General features: G+C 43.9%; 1 protein-coding gene across 3 annotated transcripts in view; it reads right to left on the bottom strand.

The window, feature by feature from the left end:
* Positions 1–598: 598 nt before the first annotated feature.
* The window catches only part of LOC140481810 (5'-AMP-activated protein kinase subunit gamma-1-like), a 58,627-nt gene continuing 36,334 nt past the window's right edge, over positions 599–22,891 (bottom strand). For 2 of the 3 annotated variants that reach the window (XM_072578332.1, XM_072578334.1), the window contains exons 10-13: positions 21,193–21,230; positions 11,780–11,926; positions 7,866–7,959; positions 599–1,164 (exon numbers count right to left, since the gene is read on the bottom strand). In XM_072578332.1, the coding sequence (XP_072434433.1) occupies positions 1,133–1,164; positions 7,866–7,959; positions 11,780–11,926; positions 21,193–21,230 (311 nt within the window). In that variant the 3' untranslated portion in view covers positions 599–1,132. Of the gene's footprint in view, positions 1,165–7,798; positions 7,960–11,779; positions 11,927–21,192; positions 21,231–22,891 lie in introns of all 3 variants that reach the window. The other variant, XM_072578333.1, reaches the window with a different exon arrangement.

The raw sequence follows: 22,891 nt of genomic DNA, 5'->3' as shown, positions 1-22,891 counted from the left end.
GAAATCAGAGTTAATGTTTCAGGTCCAGTGACCCTTCCTCAGAACCGTTCTGAGGTACGGTCACAGAATCCGAAATGTCAACTCTGATTTTTCTTCACAGATGCTGCCAGAGCAGCTGAGCTTTTCCAGCAACTTCTGGTTTTGTTACTATTCTTCAACAATTAGTTTTCAGGACTAGAACATGATTGCTTAAGATAAAGGATAGTCCGAGAGCCTATCTAGATTCAATCCAACAGTGATTTTGAGAGAGCCATAACTAACACAGCCCAAGCATTGTGGCAGGTTCTCCCTCTACTGCATAATGTTAAAAATCACACACCAGGTTATAGTCCAACAGGTTTATTTGGAAGCACTAGCTTTTGGAGCGCTGCTCCTTCATCAAGTAGCTGTGGAGCAGGATTATAAGGCACAGAATTTATAGCAAAGCATTACAGTGTCATGCAACTGAAATGATATATTGAACAAACCTAGATTGTTCAATATATCATTTCAGTTGCATGACACTGTAATCTTTTTTGCTAGAAATTCTGTGTCTTATGATCTTCTTCCAAAGCTACCTGATGAAGAAGCAGTGCTCCAAAAGCTAGTGCTTCCAAATAAACCTGTTGGACTATAACCTGGTGTTGTGTGATTTTTAACTTTGTCCATCCCAGTCCAACACTGGCTGCTCCACACCCTCTATTGCATGACAGCAATGACACAGCCCCCTTGAGCAGGTGATGCGTCGTAGTCCCTGGCAGCATGACAATGCTACAGCACCTGACTCAAACATGCCATTCAAGAGTTAAGCACATTTCATAAATTGCATTCTGCTTCCAAAGGTTCTGACTTCCTGTGTACACCATTATTACACCTTCGTTTTCTTCAATTAAAGTCTTTAAAGCCCGAGTTACGAAAACAACACAGATCGGAACAAAGCATTAATCTGTAAGCTAGAAATAAGGAATTAAATCCATTGATGATGTTTCTGCAGAATGTCCGTCCCACTGAGGATTTGAAATCAGAGTCGGCAAGTAAGACATTCAGCCAACCTGCTGGTCACTTCATCCATTCACATCCTTCTTCTCTGAGATCCACCTACATCCCAGAAACTCAGGATCCATTCTTTCCCCATGTGGCAGTCCTTTGACCTTCAGGTATGGCAGAGGAAGCTTGCATTAACACCTAGAGAACAAACGCAAAAGAAATGAACAAAAATATTTTGGGTCTCCACTTTAGATGGTTGACGATTTTATCTACAAACATGAGCACGATGGCTTGTAACTCTCCTGCCTTCTTGACTCAGATTATCATTGAAGTTTAGAATAGTAGAACACAGAAGGAAGTCAGTTAGTCCATTAAGTCTACCTCAATCTAATTTCTTTGCATTCATTTTTGAGATGGGAGCATCACTGGCTGGGCCCAGTATTTATTGTCTATCCCTAGTTGCCCCTATAGAAGGTAGGGATGAGCTGCCTTCATGAACAACTACAATCCATGTGCTGTGGGTTGACCCAGAATGCCTTTAGGGAGGGAATTCCAGGATGTTGACGCAGTGACACTGAAGGAACACTGATATATTTCTAAGTCAGGATGGTGAATGGCTTGAAGGGGAACGTGAAGGGGGTGATGTACCCATGTGTCTGCTGCCCTTGTCCTTCTAGATAAAAGTCGTTGTAGGTTTGGAAGGTGCTGTCTGAAGATCTCTGGTGAATTTCTGCAGTGCATCTTGTAGATGGTACACATCACTGCTACTGAGTGTCAGAGGTGGAGGAGAATGAGTGTTTGTGGATGTGGTGCCAATCAAGCAGCTGCTTTGTCCTCGATGGTATGAAGCTTCTTGAGTGTTGTTGGATCTGCACCCATTCAGGCAAGTGCCTTGTAGATGGTGGACAGGCTTTGGGGAGTCAGGAGGTGAGTTACTCACTGCAGAATTCCTAGCCTCTGACCTGCTCTTTAAAGTGTTAGTAAGTCCATTCCTTTGTGTGTGTGTGTGTGTGTGTGTCTTTAACTTGTTTGTAATCTTAGTATCCTCAGCTGCGAACCAAACACCTTCATTTGAAAACATTCAGTGTTTAGGCCTCACTCACTTTCTGTGGTATAGAATTCCACAGGCTCCCCACTCTCTGGGTGAAGACATTTCTCCTCACCTTGATCTGACTTTCCAGTATTTATCTACCTCTGTCAATAATAGACGCTTCTTATTTATTAGTATGTTGGTGTAATGGATAAGGGGGAGTTTGGAGTCATTGACTGGATGGCTGGTTTGAGATTCAGAATGGCACCAGCAGCACAGTTTCAATTATCACACCACCTGAAGTCACAATGAAAGGCTCTCTCCTTTTCAACCTCTCCCCTCACCTGACACATGGTGGCCCTCAAGTTAAACCAACATCAGTCTTTCTCTCTCTGACAGAGTAGCCCTAGAATCCAGTAAGATTATTGCAACTTTACCTTTGAAGAGGGAATTTACAGAGGATTAGAGTTCTAGTTAGTAGCATTATCTTATATATAGTTAAAAATCGCACAACACCAGGTTATAGTCCAACATGTTTATTTGGAAGCACTAGCTTTTGGAGCGCTGTTCCTTCATCAGGTGGTTATGGACTCCACAGTCACCTGATGAAGGAGCAGCGCTCAGAAAGCTAGTGCTTCTAAATAAACCTGTTGGACTATGACTTGGTGTTGTGTGATTTTAAACTTTGTACACCCCAATCCAAACCGGCATCTCCAAATCATATCTTATGTATGTTTTTATCCTTCAATCATAGAGTCATAGAGAGGTACAGCACAGAAACAGATCCTTTGGTCCAACTCGTCCGTGCCAATCAGATATCCTAAATTAATCCAGTCCCATTTGCCAGCACTTGGCCCATATCCCTCTAAACCCTTCCTATTCATAAGGTGAAAGGCTTTCAAATAACCATTTCTCTCTTCACTCTGCCCAGAAGGTTTAGCAGATTGATCCCTGAGACACAAGACCAAAATATGGAGAGAAACTGGATTAATTTATTTTTATTCATTTGCAGGATAAATGCACCACTGGCTAGGCCAGTCTATCTCAGAGGGCAGTTAAGAGTCAGCCACATTTCTGTGGGTCTGGAGTCACTTGTAGCCCAGACTAAGTAAGGATGGCAATTTTCTTTCCTAAAGGACCAGATGCGCAATGAATTCATGGTCATCATTAACCTCTTAATTCCACCATCTGCTGTGACAGGATTCAAACCCGGGCCCCCTGAACATTACCTGGGTCTCTGGATTAACAGTTCCATGATAGTACCACTAGGCCATCACTTCCTCTAAATTCCGCTAAGTCAGTGAGGATAATATATACTGGCTTTAGCAAAATTAGGGGGAGTCTCACAGAAACCTGTAAAATTCTAACAGGACTAGACAGGGTCAAAATACGAAGGATGTTCTTAATGACAAAATAATCCAGAACCAGGGGTCACAGTCTAAGGATATAGAGTAGGATATTTAGGATAGAAATGAGGAGGATATTGGACATAATAGTAGACAAAAACATTGAAAATAAGAGGTTATCTCCAATACTTTTATGACAAAAAAAATCTTCAAAAAGATAATTTCTGAGACTGTGATTTAGTTTAATTCTCTGATGGTCCTTCTCCCTGAATTTATATTTGCAAACCTAAAGACCCCCTTTGATCTTGGAGGGTTGGCAGCCCTAGATACAGAATCAGTCTGCCTTTAGCCTTTCCCCCAGAATACATTTTAGTGTCAAACGTCACTAAATCATCCTGTTATGCACGACATTGACACTTCTCATGCACTAGAGAGCTTGCTGTCAGTGTTGAATTATTAGCTTGTCTGCGTAATATTGTAAATAAGCTCCCTCAACAAATGAGCACACACCTTATGCTTGCAAGTAGGTCAAGTCAATCACCATGCATTTCACTGAAGCAGACAGAGATTGACAGTGAAGGCTTGATGCTACTATCTTGTTAGCTCGGCAGTCCATTAATCATTCCAAACCATTTACAATGCAACAAACACGAGCGCAGAAGCAGGTTATCCCAGCACCTACTTAAGGAAGATAAGGGAGGAGGGGATTGGGGGAGATGGGTGCAATAATGATGGAAGGCATCATTTTATCCTCATTCTGATTCAGACTCGTGATCCATCCCCCCCGCAACTCCCAACCCACAGTTCCCAGCAGCAAACCCACCACTGCCCAAATATTTTGAAACAGGGCAAGACTAAATAAGAAACAAGCACAGAGAATGCTGGAAAAACTCAGCAGGGCTGACAACATCTGTGGAGAGAAAGCAGAGTTAACGTTTCAAGTCCGATACGACCCTTCTTCAAGACTGAAGTTTCTCCAGCATCTCCTGTGTTTGTTTCAAATTTCCAGCATCTGCAGTATTTTACTGTTATCAAGTCAGAAATAAGCTAGATGTCTGAATATAGGCAATGGGGGAGAATGATCTGTATGTTTGAAGATCTTACGAAGAAACGTATGGGTGTCAGGACTGTTAATGCTGCCTTGTGGCCCTGACTAACAAATAACATTTAAACATATTGAAATTTCATTCCTTTAATCTTTCATGGGTTATAGGTGTCACTGGCACATCCCATCCCTCACTGTCCTTGAACTGAGTGGTTTACTTTTCCATTTGAAGAGGCAATGAGGTGTCCACCACATTACTGTGGGTCTGGAGTCATTTGTAGGCCAGACCAGGTAAGGATGACAGTTTTCCCTCCCAAACGACTCTAGTGAACCATCTAGGTTTTTCCTGACGATAAACACTTGGTCATCGTTGGACTCTTAATTTGATTCTTTTTATTGAACACAAATTGAACCCGGGACTCCAGAATGTTAGCTAAGTTTCTGGATTAATAATCTAGCAATAATACCACTAGGCCATCACCTCACCTGGTTTGGGGTGAAAGAGCCTGGGATCGCTTGTGCCTCAATCCCTAAATCTTCATGAGCAACAATATGAAGAGATAATTGGAGTGAATAGGGCTTTGGCTTGCATTTACTGAATTATTGACTATAAATCCAAGCATCTTTTGTTCAAAAAACCTTGGCCTGACCCCAGCTGGAAGGGTGTGTCCAGTTTTCACCTCTTCACGCAGTAATAGAGTTTTGGAGAGTGCACAGAGTAGATCACGAGACTCAGTCCCAGTTTGAGGCATCTTATTCATGAAGATCAGCTCAAAAGGCTGGCATTATACAGGAAAAATAGATTTTGATCTGATCAAGATGTTTACAAGATGAGAAAGGGAATAGATTATGTTCACATTGACGTCTTGTTTCATCTAAGCAGAACGGGGAGGAGCAGTTATCACAATTTTTAGGTCATGCATATTGAGATCTATTTTTGATATCAGGAGGTGGTTTCATTCCCAGAGAATAGGAAAGTTGTTAAGGTTCACTGAATTCCTTCAAATGAAACCTGGATCTGCTCCAAGTGGAGACCACCTCAGCTAACAGGTAGGTGCCTGGAAACATTGTCAAAGACCAGGATACTCTTCCAGAGTGGTTTTGATTCAGAGTGGTTTTGATTCAGAGTGGTTTTGTTCCAGAGAGAATGAGCAGAGGTTTCCTGATTTTCTTTTCCTCCTGATTTGAGTTGAATTTTATTTTACGTTTTTGCCTTTTCTGGATCACACAGATTTGCATGAGACGGAAAGTGTGCAAATTGTGATTCACACGGTTGGATAGCACACATGGACCTGGGGTAGGTTAGTCAATTGTTTGGGATTGTCCTGGTTTCTCCAGGAATTTGAGATTGATCTCTGGGTCAACTCTTGGAAAAGGAAATCATTGACAAAAGCATTTTCTTAAAACATTTTCTTTGAATAGTTTTGAAGTCAGGGAGTATATCGAGTGCCCAATCAGGTACAGTAGATTCAGTTCACTTTCTAATTGACTGCTGGATGACAGTATTGTGTGAGAGTGACCAGTTGCACAAGTTTGGAGGTGGAGCAAGGTGTGGAGGCACAATTGATCCTTCCAGGAATGATCTAATCAGAGTTGGCAACCTTAACCAGAAATCCTCACCATCATTAGTTGCATGTGTATGCTGGTCTGAGGAGTATCCCTTAATATATCATCCCTCAAACATTAAGCAAAAACCTCACTTAAATGTTTAATGGGATACTGACAATTTTGCAATGAGGTGAAACTACTTATTCAATGACTTTTAAAAAAGATCCAAATAAATTAACCATTACTGTTTATGAAGTCTTTGTTTCCTTTTATTCATCGATGGGATCAGGGAGTCACTGGCCAGGCCACATTTATTGCCCATCACTAATTGACTAGAGGATAGTTAAGATTCAACGATATTGCTCTGGGTCTGGAGTCATATGAAGGCCAGACTAGGTAAGGAACAACAGATTTTCTTCCCTAAAGGATATTAGTGAACCAACATTTTTTTATGACCAATGGTTACATAGTGTTACGAGATGTGCCTTTAAGAAGGATTTGTTCCGTTATGTTTCTTTTGAAAGTAAGCATTGTAAACTTGAAGCCCAGCTGTCTATTCTGAGCCCAGCTAGCCACAGTTTTTTATAACACGTTGAAATAATAGAAGCAGCGTGAAGGGGTGAGGTCAACCTCCCACAGAACCAGGATTTTTAGTTTTAGCTTTCAGCAGTTGTTGAGGTCTTGAAGCTGGATATGGAAGCTCTTAATCCTCCCTCTATTAAAACTAAATGCTGGGGTTCTCTGAGACAAACCATTTGGCATTAGCCTTTGCCAAAGGTGTATTTATGGGATGTTACTGTATTGGAACAGTTGCTGTTTAGTAGTTAAATAATCTAATATTCTGTTAAGTTTTCCAACAGTTAAATTATTCCAATTCTTTTCTCTTTTGTTTGTTAACTGTAGTATAAAAATAAAACATGTTTAACTTCAAATCTGTAGTTTGACCAATTGAATTGCATCTGGAGCACAATGCCTTACACTTGCCTTTAAAATATGAGCAAGTCGAGATCTAGGCTTAATATATTTTGGGGGAGTTCGGTTTGGTTCATAACAATAGTCAGCAATAGAAAAGCTCTCATTTTCAGAATTTTATTAAATTCACATTTTAACCAGAATGGGATTAGAACCCCAGGACATTATCCTTGGATCCTGGATTACGAACCCACTACACCACTATCTTGCCACTGGTTAACTATCTCCTTGCCAGTGATGTACTCATGGCCCACCTGGACTGGAAGATCATCAGACAGCATACTTCCATACTTTTATTTTCTCTTGCTTGTCGAGTCTCTATTCTTAGCGTCCCAGAGAGAATACGTTAATTTCAGCAAAATTTTGTACATGCGATGGGGGAATACTTTGATGTTTCCACATTTACTGGTGGGAACTATTTCTGGTTTGCACATGTGCTGAGGGGAAGCTTTAAGGGTTGGACCGGTGTAGTGTTTTCCACAAAGCAATTCTGGTCCAAAAGTGGCCATCTATCCTTCCACCTTCCACCACACTCCACACCCCTCCCCGCCCCTCCCCGTACCCACCACCCTCACTGCCCCACCCACAAAACTGTGGACAACCAACCACAGCTGTTAACCATAGGCATTGTGCAGAAGTTAAGTCTGAAAGTAAGGGCCAAAGCTCCTCATTTACACAATGTGCAGTTGGATCAAAATAAAATGTAGTGCGGATCCCTACTCTTTGCAAGAATCCATGCAATTTCTGGAGCAGAGTTGACTTTTGGAAACTGGAGATGTATGGAAACGAACTACATTGTATATTCGGTCTGCAATAGACCAGAGCTGATTCCTTGTCATCACTCGAGTGCAGTCTAGATCAAGCCCATGAGACAAGCAGCTCACTACCTACCTGAAACACTCTAGAATGATACAGAAGAGAAGACTTGTGAGTGCTCAGGAGTCAAGAGCATTTATACCTGCTGGAGACAGGACCAGTGCTTGGAGCATATCAGACAGTGAGACAATCCCTTGCACAACATCCTCCTCATTTACCAATACCAATCGATGAACCTGAGGAAAAAGACAAGAGGCAGTTGCGGAAAGAGAAGCAAGGAAATATCACATCTTCATCCATCTTAGCCAGTATGTAACAATTTTTATAAAGCAGGATCTGCCCTACCAAAGGAAGTCCATTAACAATGTAATAGGAAGCAGAGACAGCCATTCAGCCCCTCAATCCTGCTCCGCCATTTAATACAATTATGGTTGATCCCATCTTGGTCTCAACCCCACTTTCCTGTCTAATCTCCCTCACACTTTAACCTCTTACTAAATGAAAAAAATGTCTATCTCCTCCTTAAATTTACTCAATCCACCTCACTCTGGGGGATTGAATTTCAAAGATTCACAACCCTTTGGGAAAAGTAATTCCTCTTCATACCTGTTTTAAATCTGTTACCCCTTATCTTAAAGCTAAGACCTCTTAGAGTCATGCAGCATCGAAACAGACCCAACCCGTCCATGTTGACCAGATATCCTACATAAATCTAGTCCCATTTGCCAGCATTTGGCTCATGTCCCTCATTTTAGAATATCCCACATGGAAAATCATCCCTCAACGGTTAAATTATGTCAGGTTTATAAATCACGGAATGGGGTTCAGCCTGGGAAACACACATTGGGAAGAATGGCCAAGCATTGGAGAGGGTTTCAAGGGGATTTACTAGAACGGCCCCAATGTGGAAGTATCTTCTGATCTGTGGAGAGATGGAGAGAAGGTCTCTCAGAGGGATGTGGAGGAGTCTGTGTTGGACTGGGGTGGACAAAGTTAAAAGTCACACAACCTGATGAACCACCTGATGAAGAAGCAGCGCTCCAAAAGCTAGTGCTTCCAAATAAACCCATTGGACTATAACCTGGTGTTGTGTGATTTTTAACTCTTAGAGGGAAGATAGCGAGTTTTGAGAAGATTTGTAACTCAGGTTGAGGAAGACAGCCACGGGGCGATTTAACAGAGGCGTTCAGAATGATGAGGGGTTTTGACAAACTATTTGCACTGTCCCAAGGGTCAGCAGCTCAAGGGCATAGATTTAAGATAAATGGTATAAAAGCCAGGAGCATTAGAACATTACAGCGCAGTACAGGCCCTTCGGCCCTCAATGTTGCGCCAACCTGTCATACCAATCTGAAGCCCATCTAACCTACACTATTCCATGTATGTCCATATACTTGTCTAATGACGACTTAAATGTATTTAAAGTTGGTGAATCTACTACCATTGCAGGCAAAGCATTCCATACCCTTACTACTCTCTGAGTAAAGAAACTATTTCTTACATCTATCCTATATCTATCACCCCTCAATTTAAAGCTATGCCCCCTCGTGCTCGCCATACTTGGAAAAAGGCTCTCCCTGTCCACCCTATCAAACCCTCTGATTATCTTATATGTCTCTATTAAGTCACCTCTCAACCTTCTTCTCTCCAACAAAAACAGCCTCAAGTCCCTCAGCCTTTCCTCGTAAGGCCTTCCCTCCATACCAGGCAACATCCAAGTAAATCTCCTCTGCACCCTTTCCAAAGCTTCCACATCCTTCTTATAATGCGGTGACCAGAACTGTACATAATACTCCAAGTGCGGCCGTACCAGAGTTTTGTACAGCTGTAGCATAACCTCATGGTTCCAGAACTCGATCCCTCTGAGTGTTCTGTCACTCAATGAGTTATTGGTGGAACAATTCAATAGTTACTTACAAGAGAGGTGCCATCTTTCAGCATTTAATAGCATTAATGCAATTCTTTCGATCTCAATCACAGAATTATCACTGCACTGGAGGCCATTCAGCCCATTGTGTCCTCTGCATGTCTTGACCCAATGGTTAGACTCCAACCTGTAACTCACTTCAAGGTATCGATTTATTTAGTGTGTTATATGCTCAAAAGCTCATGATGAGATTCCAGCCTGTAGCTCACTCTCAGGTGCCCGTTATTTTATATATAAACCACTCTGAATTCCTCAATTAAATTGCAGTCTATAGCTCACCCCTCGGTATCTGTTATTCTATATATAAATAGCAAAGCATGGGTGGGATGGTGGCTCTTTTTGGAGGGTTGGTGTGGACCTGATAGGCCGAATGGCCTGCTTCTTCACTGCAGGGATTCTATGATTAGATTCTAGTCTGTAACCCCCTTGCAGGTATCTGTTTTCCTAAATATAACCACCCTGATCCCCTTGATTAGATTTTAGTCTGCACCTCACTCCCAGGTATCTGTTGTTATATATAGCCACACCAAACTCCTCAATTAAATTCTAGTCTATAACTGAATATCTGTTATCCTGTGTTTAATCACCCTGATCCCTTGATTAGATTCCAGTCTGTAACTCACTCCAAGGTTGTTGTGGTTCTGTTCACCAAGCTCGGAATTTGTGTTGCAGACGTTTCGTCCCCTGTCTAGGTGACATCCTCAGTGCTTGGGAGCCTCCTGTGAAGCGCTTCTGTGATGTTTCCTCCAGCATTTGTAGGGTTTGAATCTGCCACTTCCGGTTGTCAGTTCCAGCTGTCTGTTGCAGTGGTCGGTATATTGGGTCCAGATCGATGTGCTTATGATTGAATGTGTGGATGAGTGCCATGCCTCTAGGAATTCCTTGGCTGTTCTCTGTTTGGCTTGCCCTATAATAGTAGTTTTGTCCCAGTCAAATTCATGTTGCTTGTCATCTGCGTGTGTGGCTACTAAGGATAGCTGGTCGTGTCGTTTCGTGGCTAGTTGGTGTTCATGGACACGACCAGTTATCCTTAGTAGCCACACACTCAGATGACAAGCAACATGAATTCGACTGGGACAACACTACTATTACAGGACAAGCCAAACAGAGAACAGCCAGGGAATTCCTAGAGGCATGGCACTCATCCACACATTCAATCATAAGCACATCGACCTGGACCCAATATACCGGCCACTGCAGCGGACAGATGGAACTGACAACCGGAAGCGGCAGATTCAAACCACTACAAATGCCGGAGGAAAGATCACAGAAGCACTTCACAGGAGGCTCCCAAGCACTGAGGATGTCACCTAGACAGAGGACGAGACGTCTGCAACACAAATTCCCAGCTCGGCAAACAGAACCACAACAACGAGCACCCGAGCTACAAATCTTCTCACAAACTTGGAACACTCCAAGGTATCCATGACTCTCTGTGTGGAGTTTGCACATTCTCCCCGTGTCTGCGTGGGTTTCCTCCGGGTGCTCCTGTTTCCTCCCACAATACAAAGATGAATTGGCCATGCTAAATTGCCCTGCAGTGTCAAGAGATGTGCAGGTTAGGTGGATTAGCCATGGGAAATGCAGGGTTTCAGGGTAGGGGGATGGGATGCTCTTTGTAGGGGCAGTATGGACTTAGATTAGATTACTTTAGATTACTTACAGTGTGGAAACAGGCCCTTCGGCCCAATAAGTCCACACTGACCCGCCGAAGCACAACCCACCCAGACCCATTCCGCTACATTTACCCCTTCACCTAACACTACGGGCAATTTAGCATGGCCAATTCACCTAACCTGCACATCTTTGGACTGTGGGAGAAAACAGGAGCATCTGGAGGAAACCCACGCAGATACAGGGAGAATGTGCAAACTCCACACAGACAGTTGCCTGAGGCAGGATTTGAACTGGGTCTCTGACGCTGTGAGGAAGGAGTGCTAACCACTGTGCCACCATGCCACCCATGAGCAAAATAACCTGCTTCCACGCTGTAGGGATTCTATGATTCTATATATCTCCAGGTTGCTGTTCGCCTCCTCTATAACAGCTGGACCCAAACCATTCTTGATGAATAGCACTTACCAACACTGGCCAGTTGATGAAGTGATCCTGACTCATTGGGTCCTTACCTCATGTTTGACAAGGCGCTCAATAATGACTTCCAATGTCTCGTGTGCATAACATTTGAGGACACTTTCAAAACAATGCCATCGCTGTTGTAGTGACTCCTTCACACTGACATCCAGGTTATTGTAAGCTTTCTGTGCAGCGAGATTCTGGAGAAACAGTAAGAGTGTTTGACAGTGTTGGCCACCTCTACTCACCGTGTTTAATCATCAGCCACCCTCTACCTTCAAGTCTCAAATTACTGTCCATCGGGTTACTCTAAATCATCAGGAACCTCATGGAAGAAGCACTTATATCTCTCCGAAGCCCAGTTTGGGTTCTGCCAGGGCCAGTGAGCTCCTGATCTCATTACAGTCTTGGACCAGACAGGGATAAAAGGGAAGGCAAAAGTGAGGTCTGCAGATGCTGGAGATTAGAGTCAAGATTAGAGTGGTGCTGAAAAAGCACAGCAGGTCATTCCTGATGAAGTGCTCCTGCCTGAAACGTCGATTTTCCTGCTCTTTGGATGCTGCCCGACCTGCTGTGCATTTTCAGCACCACTCTGATCTTGACTCTAATCTCCAGCATCTGCAGTCCTCACTTTCGCCTAGTTGATTTTAACCTTACTGCGAATCCTCTTGCAAGGGATGCCTACCCTGAAGTTCTGCTCATCTCTCGACAAAAATCTCAGTGAGTCTCTCTCTCACTGCAACCCCTTATTCCTGATGAAGGGCTCCTGCGCAAAACATAGATTTTCCTGCTCCTTGGATGCTGCCTGACCTGCTGTGCATTTCCAACACCACTCTAATCTTAATGGATAAAAGGGAATTAGATTAGATTACTTACAGTGTGGAAACAGGCCCTTTGGCCCAACAAGTCCACACCGCCCCGCCAAAGCGCAACCCACCCATACCCCTACATCTACCCCTTACCTAACACTACGGGCAATTTAGCATGGCCAATTCACCTGATCTGCACATCTTTGGATTGTGGGAGGAAACCGGAGCACCCGGAGGAAACCCACGCAGACACGGGGAGAACGTGCAAACTCCACACAGTCAGTCGCCTGAGGCGGGAATTGAACCCGGGTCTCTGGCGCTGTGAGGCAGCAGTGCTAACCACTGTGCCACCGTGCCGAATACAATGGTATTTTCGCTAGATGAGACCCAGGTTCCAATCCCACCATGACAGAGGATGGTATTTGAATTTATCAAAAATCTGGAATTAAGATTCCAGTGATGACTGTAAAACAGTTTGTGGAAAAACCCATTTCATCCATTCATGCCCTTTAGGGAAGGAAACTGCAAGGTCTATACTTGGTGTGGCCTATATGTATGTCTTTTATAAACGGCCACACTCATCTCTGGACTATCATCCAAGCCCCACCCCTGCTCCCGTTTATCTCTCAACCACCCCCCCTCCCCCCCCCCCCCCCCCCCCCCCCCACGACCTTGGCCTCATTCTTGATGAAGAGCTTATGCCTAAAATGTTAATTCTCTGCTCCCGGATGCTACTGATCTACTGTGCTTTTCCAGCACCACACTCTCGACTCTGATCTCCAGCGTCAGCAATCCTCACTTTCTCCTACAGCAATGACTCCTAAATGCCCTCTGGGAAATTAGGGGTGGGCAATAAATTCTGGCCTAGCCAGCAACACTCCCGTCCTGTGAACGAACTCCAGAGGTGAGGTGGGAATGAGTGCCCTTGATGTCAATACCCCTCTTCATTAAGTGTGGCACCATGGTGTCCTAGCTGGATGGGACTCGAGGGGCAAACTCCCCACTGCTTGGAGTCAGATCCAGCACAAAGGCAGACAGTTGATGTTGCTGGAGGCCAATCACCTTCAGCGGTGGGACTTCAGTGCAGTGTTGTTCCACAGGAACAAACACAAATAAAAAGCTGGCCTCAACAGTCAGATGTAACACTAGCTAAAAGGCAGTTTTAGGGAAAGGTTTGTAGTAACTTGATTCAGCCCTTGTTCTCTATCTGGCACCAAATGTAAGGAGTAAAATCCTGCATTGAGATGATATTTTCTAAAATGTTCAAAATATCCTAATCATATTGACAAGAGTTTACAGAATGTCTCTTTATATTCTAATCTAGCGAATTCGATTTTATTGCCACTTAATCGCAGGCAGCAAGTACAATAAGCAATAATCTCAAAGAAAATAAGGTAAATAGTTTCTTTCCTAATCCTTTTTTTTTGAGTAGTCACTTCGGAAGTTAGAACAGTGGGAATGGAGTTTAGGGCAGTGGAATGTTCCTCCTGCAGAATGTGGGAAGTAAGGGTGACCACTTGTGTCCCTGCTGACTACATCTGTGGGAAGTGCACCAACACCAGCTGCTCGAAAACCGCGTTAGGGAACTGGAGCAGGAGTTGGATGAACTTTGGATCATTCGGGAGGCAGAGGGGGTTATTGGCAAGACTTACAGAGAGGTAGTCACTCCCCAGATAAAAGAAAAAGACAGATGGGTGACAGTTAGGGGACAGAAAGGGAACCGGCAGGCAGTGCAGGGATCCCCTGTGGCCATTCCCCTCAACAATAAGTATACCGTTTTGGATACTGTTGGGGGGGATGACTTTCCAGGGGGAAAGCAGTGGGGCACCTGCTGCTCAGAAGGGAAGGGGAAGGAGGAGCAGAGCAGTAGTCACTGGGGACTCGATAGTTAGGGCGACAGATAGGAGGTTCTGTGGGGACGAGAGAGACTCACGGTTGGTGTGTTGCCTCCCGGGTGCCAGGGTCTGTGATGTCTCTGATCATGTTTTTGGGATTCTTTGGGGGGAGGGAGGGCAGCCCCAAGTCGTGGTCCACATTGGCACTGACGATATAGGTCAGAAGAAAGATGGGGACTTGAGGCAGAAATTCAGGGAGCTAGGATGGAAGCTTAGAGCTAGGACAAACAGAGTTGTTTTCTCTGGTTTGCTGCCTGTGCCATGTGCTAGTGAGGTGAAGAATAGGGAGAGAAAGGAGTTGAACACATGGCTACAGGAATGAGGCAGGAGGGAGGGTTTCGGGTTTTTGGATAATTGGAGCTCTTTCTGTGGGAGGTGGGACCTCTACAAGCAGGATGGTCTTCATCTAAACCAGAGGGGTACCAATATCCTGGGGGGGGAGAATTCGCTAAAGCTATTGAGGTGGATTTAAACTAATACAGCAGGGGGATGGGAATCAAAATTGTAGGACAGGTACAGAAGAGGATGAGAGTAGGGAGTTCCAAAATCAAGTATCTGACACTGGCAAGTGAGAACCTGGTTTGAAGGGCGTGTACTTCAACGTGAGGAGCATCCGAACTAAAGTGGGTGAACTGGCAGCGTGGGTTGGTACCTGGGACTTCGATGTTGTGACCATTATGGAGACATGGATAGAGCAGGGACAGGAATGGCTGTTGCAGGCTTCGGGATTCAGATGTTTCAGTAAGAACAGAGAAGATGGTAAAAGAGGGGGAGGTGTGGCATTGTTGATCAAGGACAATATTACAGTTGTAGAAAGGATGTTTGGGGACTCGTTAACTGAGGTAGTATGGGCTAAGGTTAGAAACAGGAAAGGAGAAGTCACCATGCTGGGAGTTTTCTATAGGCCTCCAAATAGTCCCAGAGATGTAGATGAAAGGATAGCAAAGATGATTCTCGATAGGAGTGAGCGAGGCAGGGTAGTTATCATGGGGGACTTCAACTATCCAAATATTGACTGGGATCACTACAGTACGAGTGCTATAGATGGGTCAGTTTTTGTCCAGTGTATGGAGGAGGGCTTCCTGACACATGATGTTGACAGGCCTACAAGGGGCGAAACCACTTTAGATTTAGTACTGGGTAACGAGCCTGGCCAGGTGTTAGATTTGGAAGTAGGTGAGCACTTTGGAGACAGCGATCACAATTCTGTCAAGTTTACTTTAGTGATGGGAAGGGATAGGTGTACTCCACCGAACAAGAGTTACAGCTGGGGGAAGGGAAATTACAATGTAATTAGGAAAGATTTAGGAAGCGTAGAACGAGGAAGGAAACTGCAGGGGATGAGCACATTAAAAATGTGGAGCTTATTCATGGAAAAGCTCCTGTGTGTCCGAGATAAGTATGTATCTGTCAGGCAGGGAGGAAGATATAGAACACGTGAGTCGTGGTTTACTAAGGAAGTGAAACCCCTGGTCAAGAAGGTGGCGGCGGCTTAGTTAGGACAAAATGTGAAAACTCAGTTAGGGCGCTTGAGGATTACAAGGAAGTCAGGAAAGACCTAAAAAGAGAGCTCAGAAGAGCCAGGAGGAGACACGAGAGGTTGTTGGTGGATAGGATCAGGGTTAACCCTAAGGCTTTCAACAGGTATGTCAGGAATAAAAGAATGACGAGAGTTAAATTAGGGCCAATCAAGGATAATAGTGGGAAGTTGTGTGTGGAGTCAGAGGAGATAGGGGAAGCACTAAATAAATGTTCATGATAGAAAATGAAAAAGTAGGCGAGGAAGATACAGAAATACTTGCACCTAGACTAGAAGCGATTGAGGTTCACAAGGAAGAGGTTTCGAAATACTGCAGAGTGTGAAATAGACAAGTCCCCTGGGCCGGATGGGATCTATCCTAGGATCCTCTGGGAAACAAGGGAAGAGATTGCCGAGCCTTTGGCATTGATCTTCAAATCATCATTGTCTACAGGAATAGTCCCTGAGGACTGGGGGATAGCAAATGTGGTTCCCTTGTTCAGAAAGGGTAGTAGAGACAACCCTGGTAATTACAGACCAGTGAGTCTCACTTCAGTTGTTGGTAAAGTGTTGAAAAAGGTTATAAGAGATAGGATTTATAACCATCTAGAAAAGAATAATCAGATCGGGACAGTGAGCATGGTTTTGTGAAGGGTAGGTGATGCCTAATGAATCTTATTGAGTTTTTTGACAAAGTGACCAAACAGGTAGATGAGAGTAAGCTGATTGATGTGGTGTATATGGATTTCAGCAAGATGTTCAATAAGGTTCCCCACAGTATACGATTATACAAAATGTGGAGGAATGGGATTGTGGGAGACATAGCAGTTTGGATCAGTAATTGGCTTGCTGAAAGAAAATAGAGGGTTGTAGTTGATGGAACATGTTCACCTTGGTGTCCAGTTACTAGCGGCGTACCGCAATGGTTGGTGTTGGGTCCACTGCAGTTCATCGTTTTTATAAATGACCTGGATCAGGGCTTAGAAGGGTGGGTTAGTAAATTTGCAGATGACACTAAGGTCGGTGGAGTTGTGGATAGTGACGATGGATGTAGGAGGTTGCAGAGAGACATAGATAGGATGCAGAGCTGGGCTGAGAGGTGGCAAATGGAGTTTAATGTGGACAAGTATGAGGTGATACACTTTGGCCGGAGTAATCGGAATGCAAAGTACTGGGCTAATGGTAGGATTCATGGGAGTGCAGATGAGTAGAGAGATCTCGGTGTCCATGAATACAGATCCCTGAAAGTTGCCACCCAGATTGACAGGGTTGTTAAGAAGGCATACAGTGTTTTGGCCTTTATTAATAGAGGGATTGAGTTCCAGAACCAGGAGGTTATGTTGCAGCTGTACAAAACTCTGATATGGCCACACTTGGAATATTGTGTACAGTTCTGGTCTCCGCATTATAAGGAGGATGTGGAAGCTTTGGAAAGGGTGCAGAGGAGATTTACTAGGATGTTGCCTGGTATGGAAGGAATGTCTTACGAGGAAAAGCTGAGGGCCTTGAGGCTGTTCTCATTAGAGAGAAGAAGGTTGAGAGGTGACTTTATAGAGACATACAAGATAATCAGAGGGTTAGATAGGGTGGACAGGGAGAGCCTTTTTCCAAGTATGGGGACAGCAAACACGAGGGGACACAACTTCAAAGTGAGGGGAGATAGGTATAAGACAGATGTCAGAGGTAGTTTCTTTACTCAGATCGTAGTCAAGGTATGGAATGCTTTGCCCGCATCGGTAGTTGATTCACCAAGTTTAAGTGCATTTAAGTTGTCATTGGACAAGCATATGGATGTACATGGAATAGTGTAGGTGGGATGGGCTTCAGATTAGGATGACAGGGCGGCGCAACATCGAGGGCCAAAGAGCCTGTACTGCGCTGTAATGTTCTATGTTCATGTATTTACTTCAATCCAATAGCTTTGCAACTATTGACACTAATTTGCTCACAGTAAAATCCCACAAACCACAATAAGTTAATCACCAGATTACATTGTGTTTTTAAAATGATTTTCTGTTTGGTTGAGGGTTAAATGTTACCTGGGAGAATTTTGTGCTGTTGTCAAATCTTTGCAAAGCTTGCCTTGAGAAGACAGATGAGGTCTCAGTTGAACATCCTACTTAAAGACAACACCTCACACAGAGCAGCACTCCTACTGTGCTGCATTGGAGTGTCAGTCTGGATTTAATGCTCATGGGATTTGAATAAAGATGTTCTGATTCAAAGGCTGTACACTAAGCTTAGAAACCAATAACACATTGGTAGTAAATCTTCTTACTGTGGCGATAAGGTATATTGGGTGACCTCCCAAATTCTTTCCAGCTAAAATAAACTAAAGGTTTCACCTAAAATTCTCACCACTGTCTCCAAATACTGCCATGGCTTCACCCCTCCCAATCTCTGTGACTTGCTCCAATCCTACATTCCTCCAAGGTCACTGCACTCCTGCAACTTGGTCCAAATTTTAGAATTGCTCCCCTAAACCTCTTCACCTCCTTCTCCCCATTTAAGACACTCCTCAAAACCTTACCACTTTGTCCAAGGTTTTGATCACCTGCCTTCACATTTATATAAGAAAATAAAAACGAGGATCAGGAGTAGGCCATCTGACCCCTTGAGCCTGCTCTGCCATTCACTCAGATCATGGCTGATCTTTTCATGGACTCAGCTCCACTTACCCACCCTCTCACTGTTATCCTCAATTCCTTTACTGTTCAAGTAAGGAAACCAAAACTCCACATGGAACTCCAGGTGTGGTCTCAGCAACATCCTATACAGATGCACCACAACCTTCCTGTTTTTAAACTCTGTCCCACTAGCAATGAAGGACAATATTCTATTTGCCTTCTTAATTACCTGCTGCACCTGCAAACCAACCTTCTGTGACTCATGCACAAGGACACCTAGGTTCCTCTGCACAGCAGCACGCTGCAATCTTTCACCATTTAGAACATAGAATACGGAACAGTACAGCACAGTACTGGCCCTTCGGCCCTCAATGTAATGCTTCCCTTCTATCCTACTCTAAGATCAGACTAATCTCCATAACCTTCATCACACTATCTTCCATGCGCCTATCCAAGAGTCACTCAATGTCCCTAATGCATCTGACTCTACACCCACTGCTGGCAGTGCATTCCACAAACCCATAACTCTCTGAGTAAAGAACCTACCTCTGACATCTCCCTTTAACCTTCCTCCAATTATTTTAAAATTATGGCCCCTCGTGATAGCTATTTCTGTCCTGGTTAAAATGTCTCTGACTATCCACTCTATCTCTGCCTCTCAACATCTTGTACATCTCTATCAAGTCACCTCTCATCCCTCTTCGCTCCAATGAGAAAAGCTCCAGCTCCCTCAACCTTTCTTCATAAGACACGCCCTCCAGTCCAGGCAGCATCTTGGTAAATCTCTTCTGCACCCTCTCTAAAGCTTCCACATCTTTCCTATAATGACGCAATATTCCAGGTATGGTCTAACTAGGGCTCTATAAAGCTGTTGCATAACCTCGTGGCTCTTAAACCCAATCCCCCTGTTAATGAAAGCCAACACACTATACACCTTCTTAACAACCCTAACAATCTGGGTGGCAACTTTGAGGGATCTATGGACGTGGACCCCAAGATCCCTCTATTCCTCCACACTGTCAAGAATCATGCCTTTAACCCTGTACTCTGCATTCAAATTCTACCTCCCAAAGTGAATAACTTCACCCTTTTCCAGATTGAACTCTATCTGCCACTGATCAGCCCAGTTCTGCATCCTGGAAATGTCTCATTGCAACCTACAATAGCCCTCCACACTACCCACAACTCTACCAACCTTTGTGTCATTGGCAAACTTACTAACCCACCCTTCCACTTCCTCATCCAAGTTGTTTATAAACAACACAAAGAGCAGAGGTCCCAGAACCAATCCCTGCTGGACACCACTGGTCACTGAGCTCCATGCTGAATACCTTTCATCTACCACCACCCTCTGTCTTCTATGGGCCAGCCAATTCTGTATCCAGAAAGCCAGATTTCCCTGCATTCCATGCCTTCTGTCTTTCTGAATGAGCCAACCTTATCGAACACCTTGCTAAAATCCATGTACACCATATCCACTGCTCTACCTTCATCGTGAGGCACAACCTGCCCCTCACAAAGCCATGCTGACTATCTCTAATTAAACTATAATTTTCCAAGTAATCATAAATCCTATCTCTCAGAATCCTTTCCAATAGTTTGCCCACCACTGACATAAGACTGACTGGTTTGTAATTCCAAGGATTATCTCTATTCCCTTTCTTGAACATTTGCCACCCTCCAATCATCTGGCACTACTCTAGTGGACAGTGAGGACACAAAGATCATCGCAAAGGCACAGTAATCTCTTCCCTCATTTCCTGTAGCAACCTAGGGTATATCCTATCAAGCCCAGGGGATGTATCTATCCTTATATTTTTCAAAATTTTCAGCACATCCTCCTTCCTAACATCAACCTGTTCGAGCCTATCAGCCTCTTTCACGCTGTCCTCAGAAACGTCATGGTCCCTCTCAGTAGTGAATACTGAAGACAAGTATTCATTAAGGACTTCCTCTACTTCCTCCAACTCCAGGCACAAGTTCCCTCCACCATCCCTGATCAGCCCTACCCTCACTCTAGCTATCCTTTTGATCCTCACGTAAGTGTAGAACGCTTTAGGATTTTCCTTAGTTGCGAGTTTTGAGAAGATTTGTAGCTCAGGGTGAGATTCGAGATGTAGGTTTGCTCGCTAAGCTGGAAGGTTCATTTCCAGATGTTTTGTCACCCTACTAGATAACATCTTCAGTGGACCTCCGGGCAAAGCACTGTTGATAATTCCTGCTTTCTATTTATATGTTTGGGTTGGTGATATCATTTTCTGTGGTGACATCATTTCCGGTGGTGACGTCATTTCCTGTTCTTTTTGTCAGGGGGTGATAGATGGGGTCTAACTCGACATGTTTGTTGATATAGTTCTGGATGGAATGCCATACTTCAGTGGGACAAACCTGTCCAGCACAATCAGCAAGTGCTCCCTAAACAACCTCCACATTTCTGTCATGCATTTCCCTGAGAACATCTGTTCCCAATTTAGGAGCCCCAGTTGCTGCCTAATAGCATTGTAATTCCCCCTCCCCCAATTAAGTACTTTCTCATACTGTCTGCTCTACTATCCCTGTACTGTACTATCAAAGCTAGCAAATGTGGACCTTACAGTTGAGATCTCCAGTACTTACAATAGCATCAAATCGTGAGTAGAGATTCACAACTTTACCTGGAATAGAAGGTAAAGTCAATCAGCAAGTGATCACTGGACTATAAACTCATGAAAGCAGTGTCATGACAACAGATCATAACCCTGAATTACTTACAGAGGTTTTGAACTTCTTAAAAAAAAAGACATATATGCCAAAAGATGATTGAGCACCCAAAATCCCTCTATGGATATTAGAGAAACATTATGGAACGTCACACTTAATGAGTATCAAAGGATCTTCCATAGGATAGAAGAAAGTCCCTACAGTGTAGAAATAGGCTAATCAGCCCAATGAGTCCAGACTAACCCTCTCACCCAACCCCACCTCTGTAACCCTGGATAAGGCACCTAACCTCCACATCTCTGAATGCAATAGGCAATTTAGCAAGGCCAATCCACCTTTAGAGTGTGGGAGGAAACTGGAGCACCTGGCAGAAACCCACACAGACACAGAGAGAACATACAAACTCCACACAGACAGTCACCCAAGGCTGGAATTGAACTCAGGTCCCTGGCACTGTGAAGCAGCAGTGCTAGCCACTGAGCCACCATGCCAACAGCAATAGCCCAAACGGAGAGATACATTCAACAAACCAAATAGGGGTCTCCTGTGGACTCTGTCCCAGGCTGTTGACATGATGGAAAGGCAGAAAGACATGCTTGAGTTTTAATCTTCCAGCAAAATACAAGAAATCAAGTTAAAATAAACAATTATAAACCCTGGTCTCTGGGCACTGGTGTGCTACAGAGCAGACATGCTAGTGTGTTATCTTTTGATTAAAGTTCCACTGCGTTAGAGTGTTCCATTGAGAGGCACAGCTGAGAACATATCTGGACACCCCTGCATGTGCAGCTAAAAAGAAATAAAAAATAGAAATCGCTGGAAAAGCTCAGCGGGTCTGGAGGGGGTGCAGAGGAGGTTCATCAGGTTGATTCCGGAGTTGAGAGAGTTGGCTTAAGAGGAGAGACTGAGTAGATTGGGATTATACTCATTGGAATTTAGAAGAATGAGGTGTGATCTTATAGAAACACATAAAATTCTGAATGGAATAGATCAGATAGAGCAGGGAGGTTGTTTACACTGGCGGATTAAACTAGAACTGGGGGCATAGTCTCAAAATACGTGGGAGCAGGTTTAGGACTGAGTTGAGGAGGAACTTCTTCACCCAAAGGGCTGTGAATCTGAGGAATTCCTGGCCCAGTGAAGCAGTTAAGGCTACCTAGCTGAATGTTTTTAAGGCAAACTTGGATAGAGTTTGGAACAATAAAGGAATTAAGGGTTACGGTAAGTGGAGCTAAGTCAACGAAAAGATCAGCCATGGCCTTATCGATGGGCCAGGTGGCCTGCTTCTGATCCTATGTCTTATGTTTTTATGTTTTTATATGATTCCTACCTCAGAGACACAGATTTTAACGTCCTGGTAGCATTAATTTATAGGTATCCCAAGTTGCCGGTATTAATAAATCTTGAGCTGTTTTAAAATGAATAGCATTCATAAAGATCTTTTATGACTCCAAGTGATTCCAAAGTACTTGAGAGCTGTAATCAATTTTATAATACTGGAAATGCCAATTTGCAAGCAGCAAACATCCACAAATGACCAGCTGTGACTTTTTTCAGTGATATGGTCGAGGAATACTTTTGGCTTGGACCCTGGAAAAAAATGGCCCCTCTCCGT

This window comes from Chiloscyllium punctatum, chromosome 10 (assembly GCF_047496795.1).
Source record: "Chiloscyllium punctatum isolate Juve2018m chromosome 10, sChiPun1.3, whole genome shotgun sequence".
Taxonomy (NCBI): domain Eukaryota; kingdom Metazoa; phylum Chordata; class Chondrichthyes; order Orectolobiformes; family Hemiscylliidae; genus Chiloscyllium; species Chiloscyllium punctatum.
Note: the sequence above shows the minus strand (reverse complement) of the source record. Positions and strands in the feature narration are given on the sequence as shown.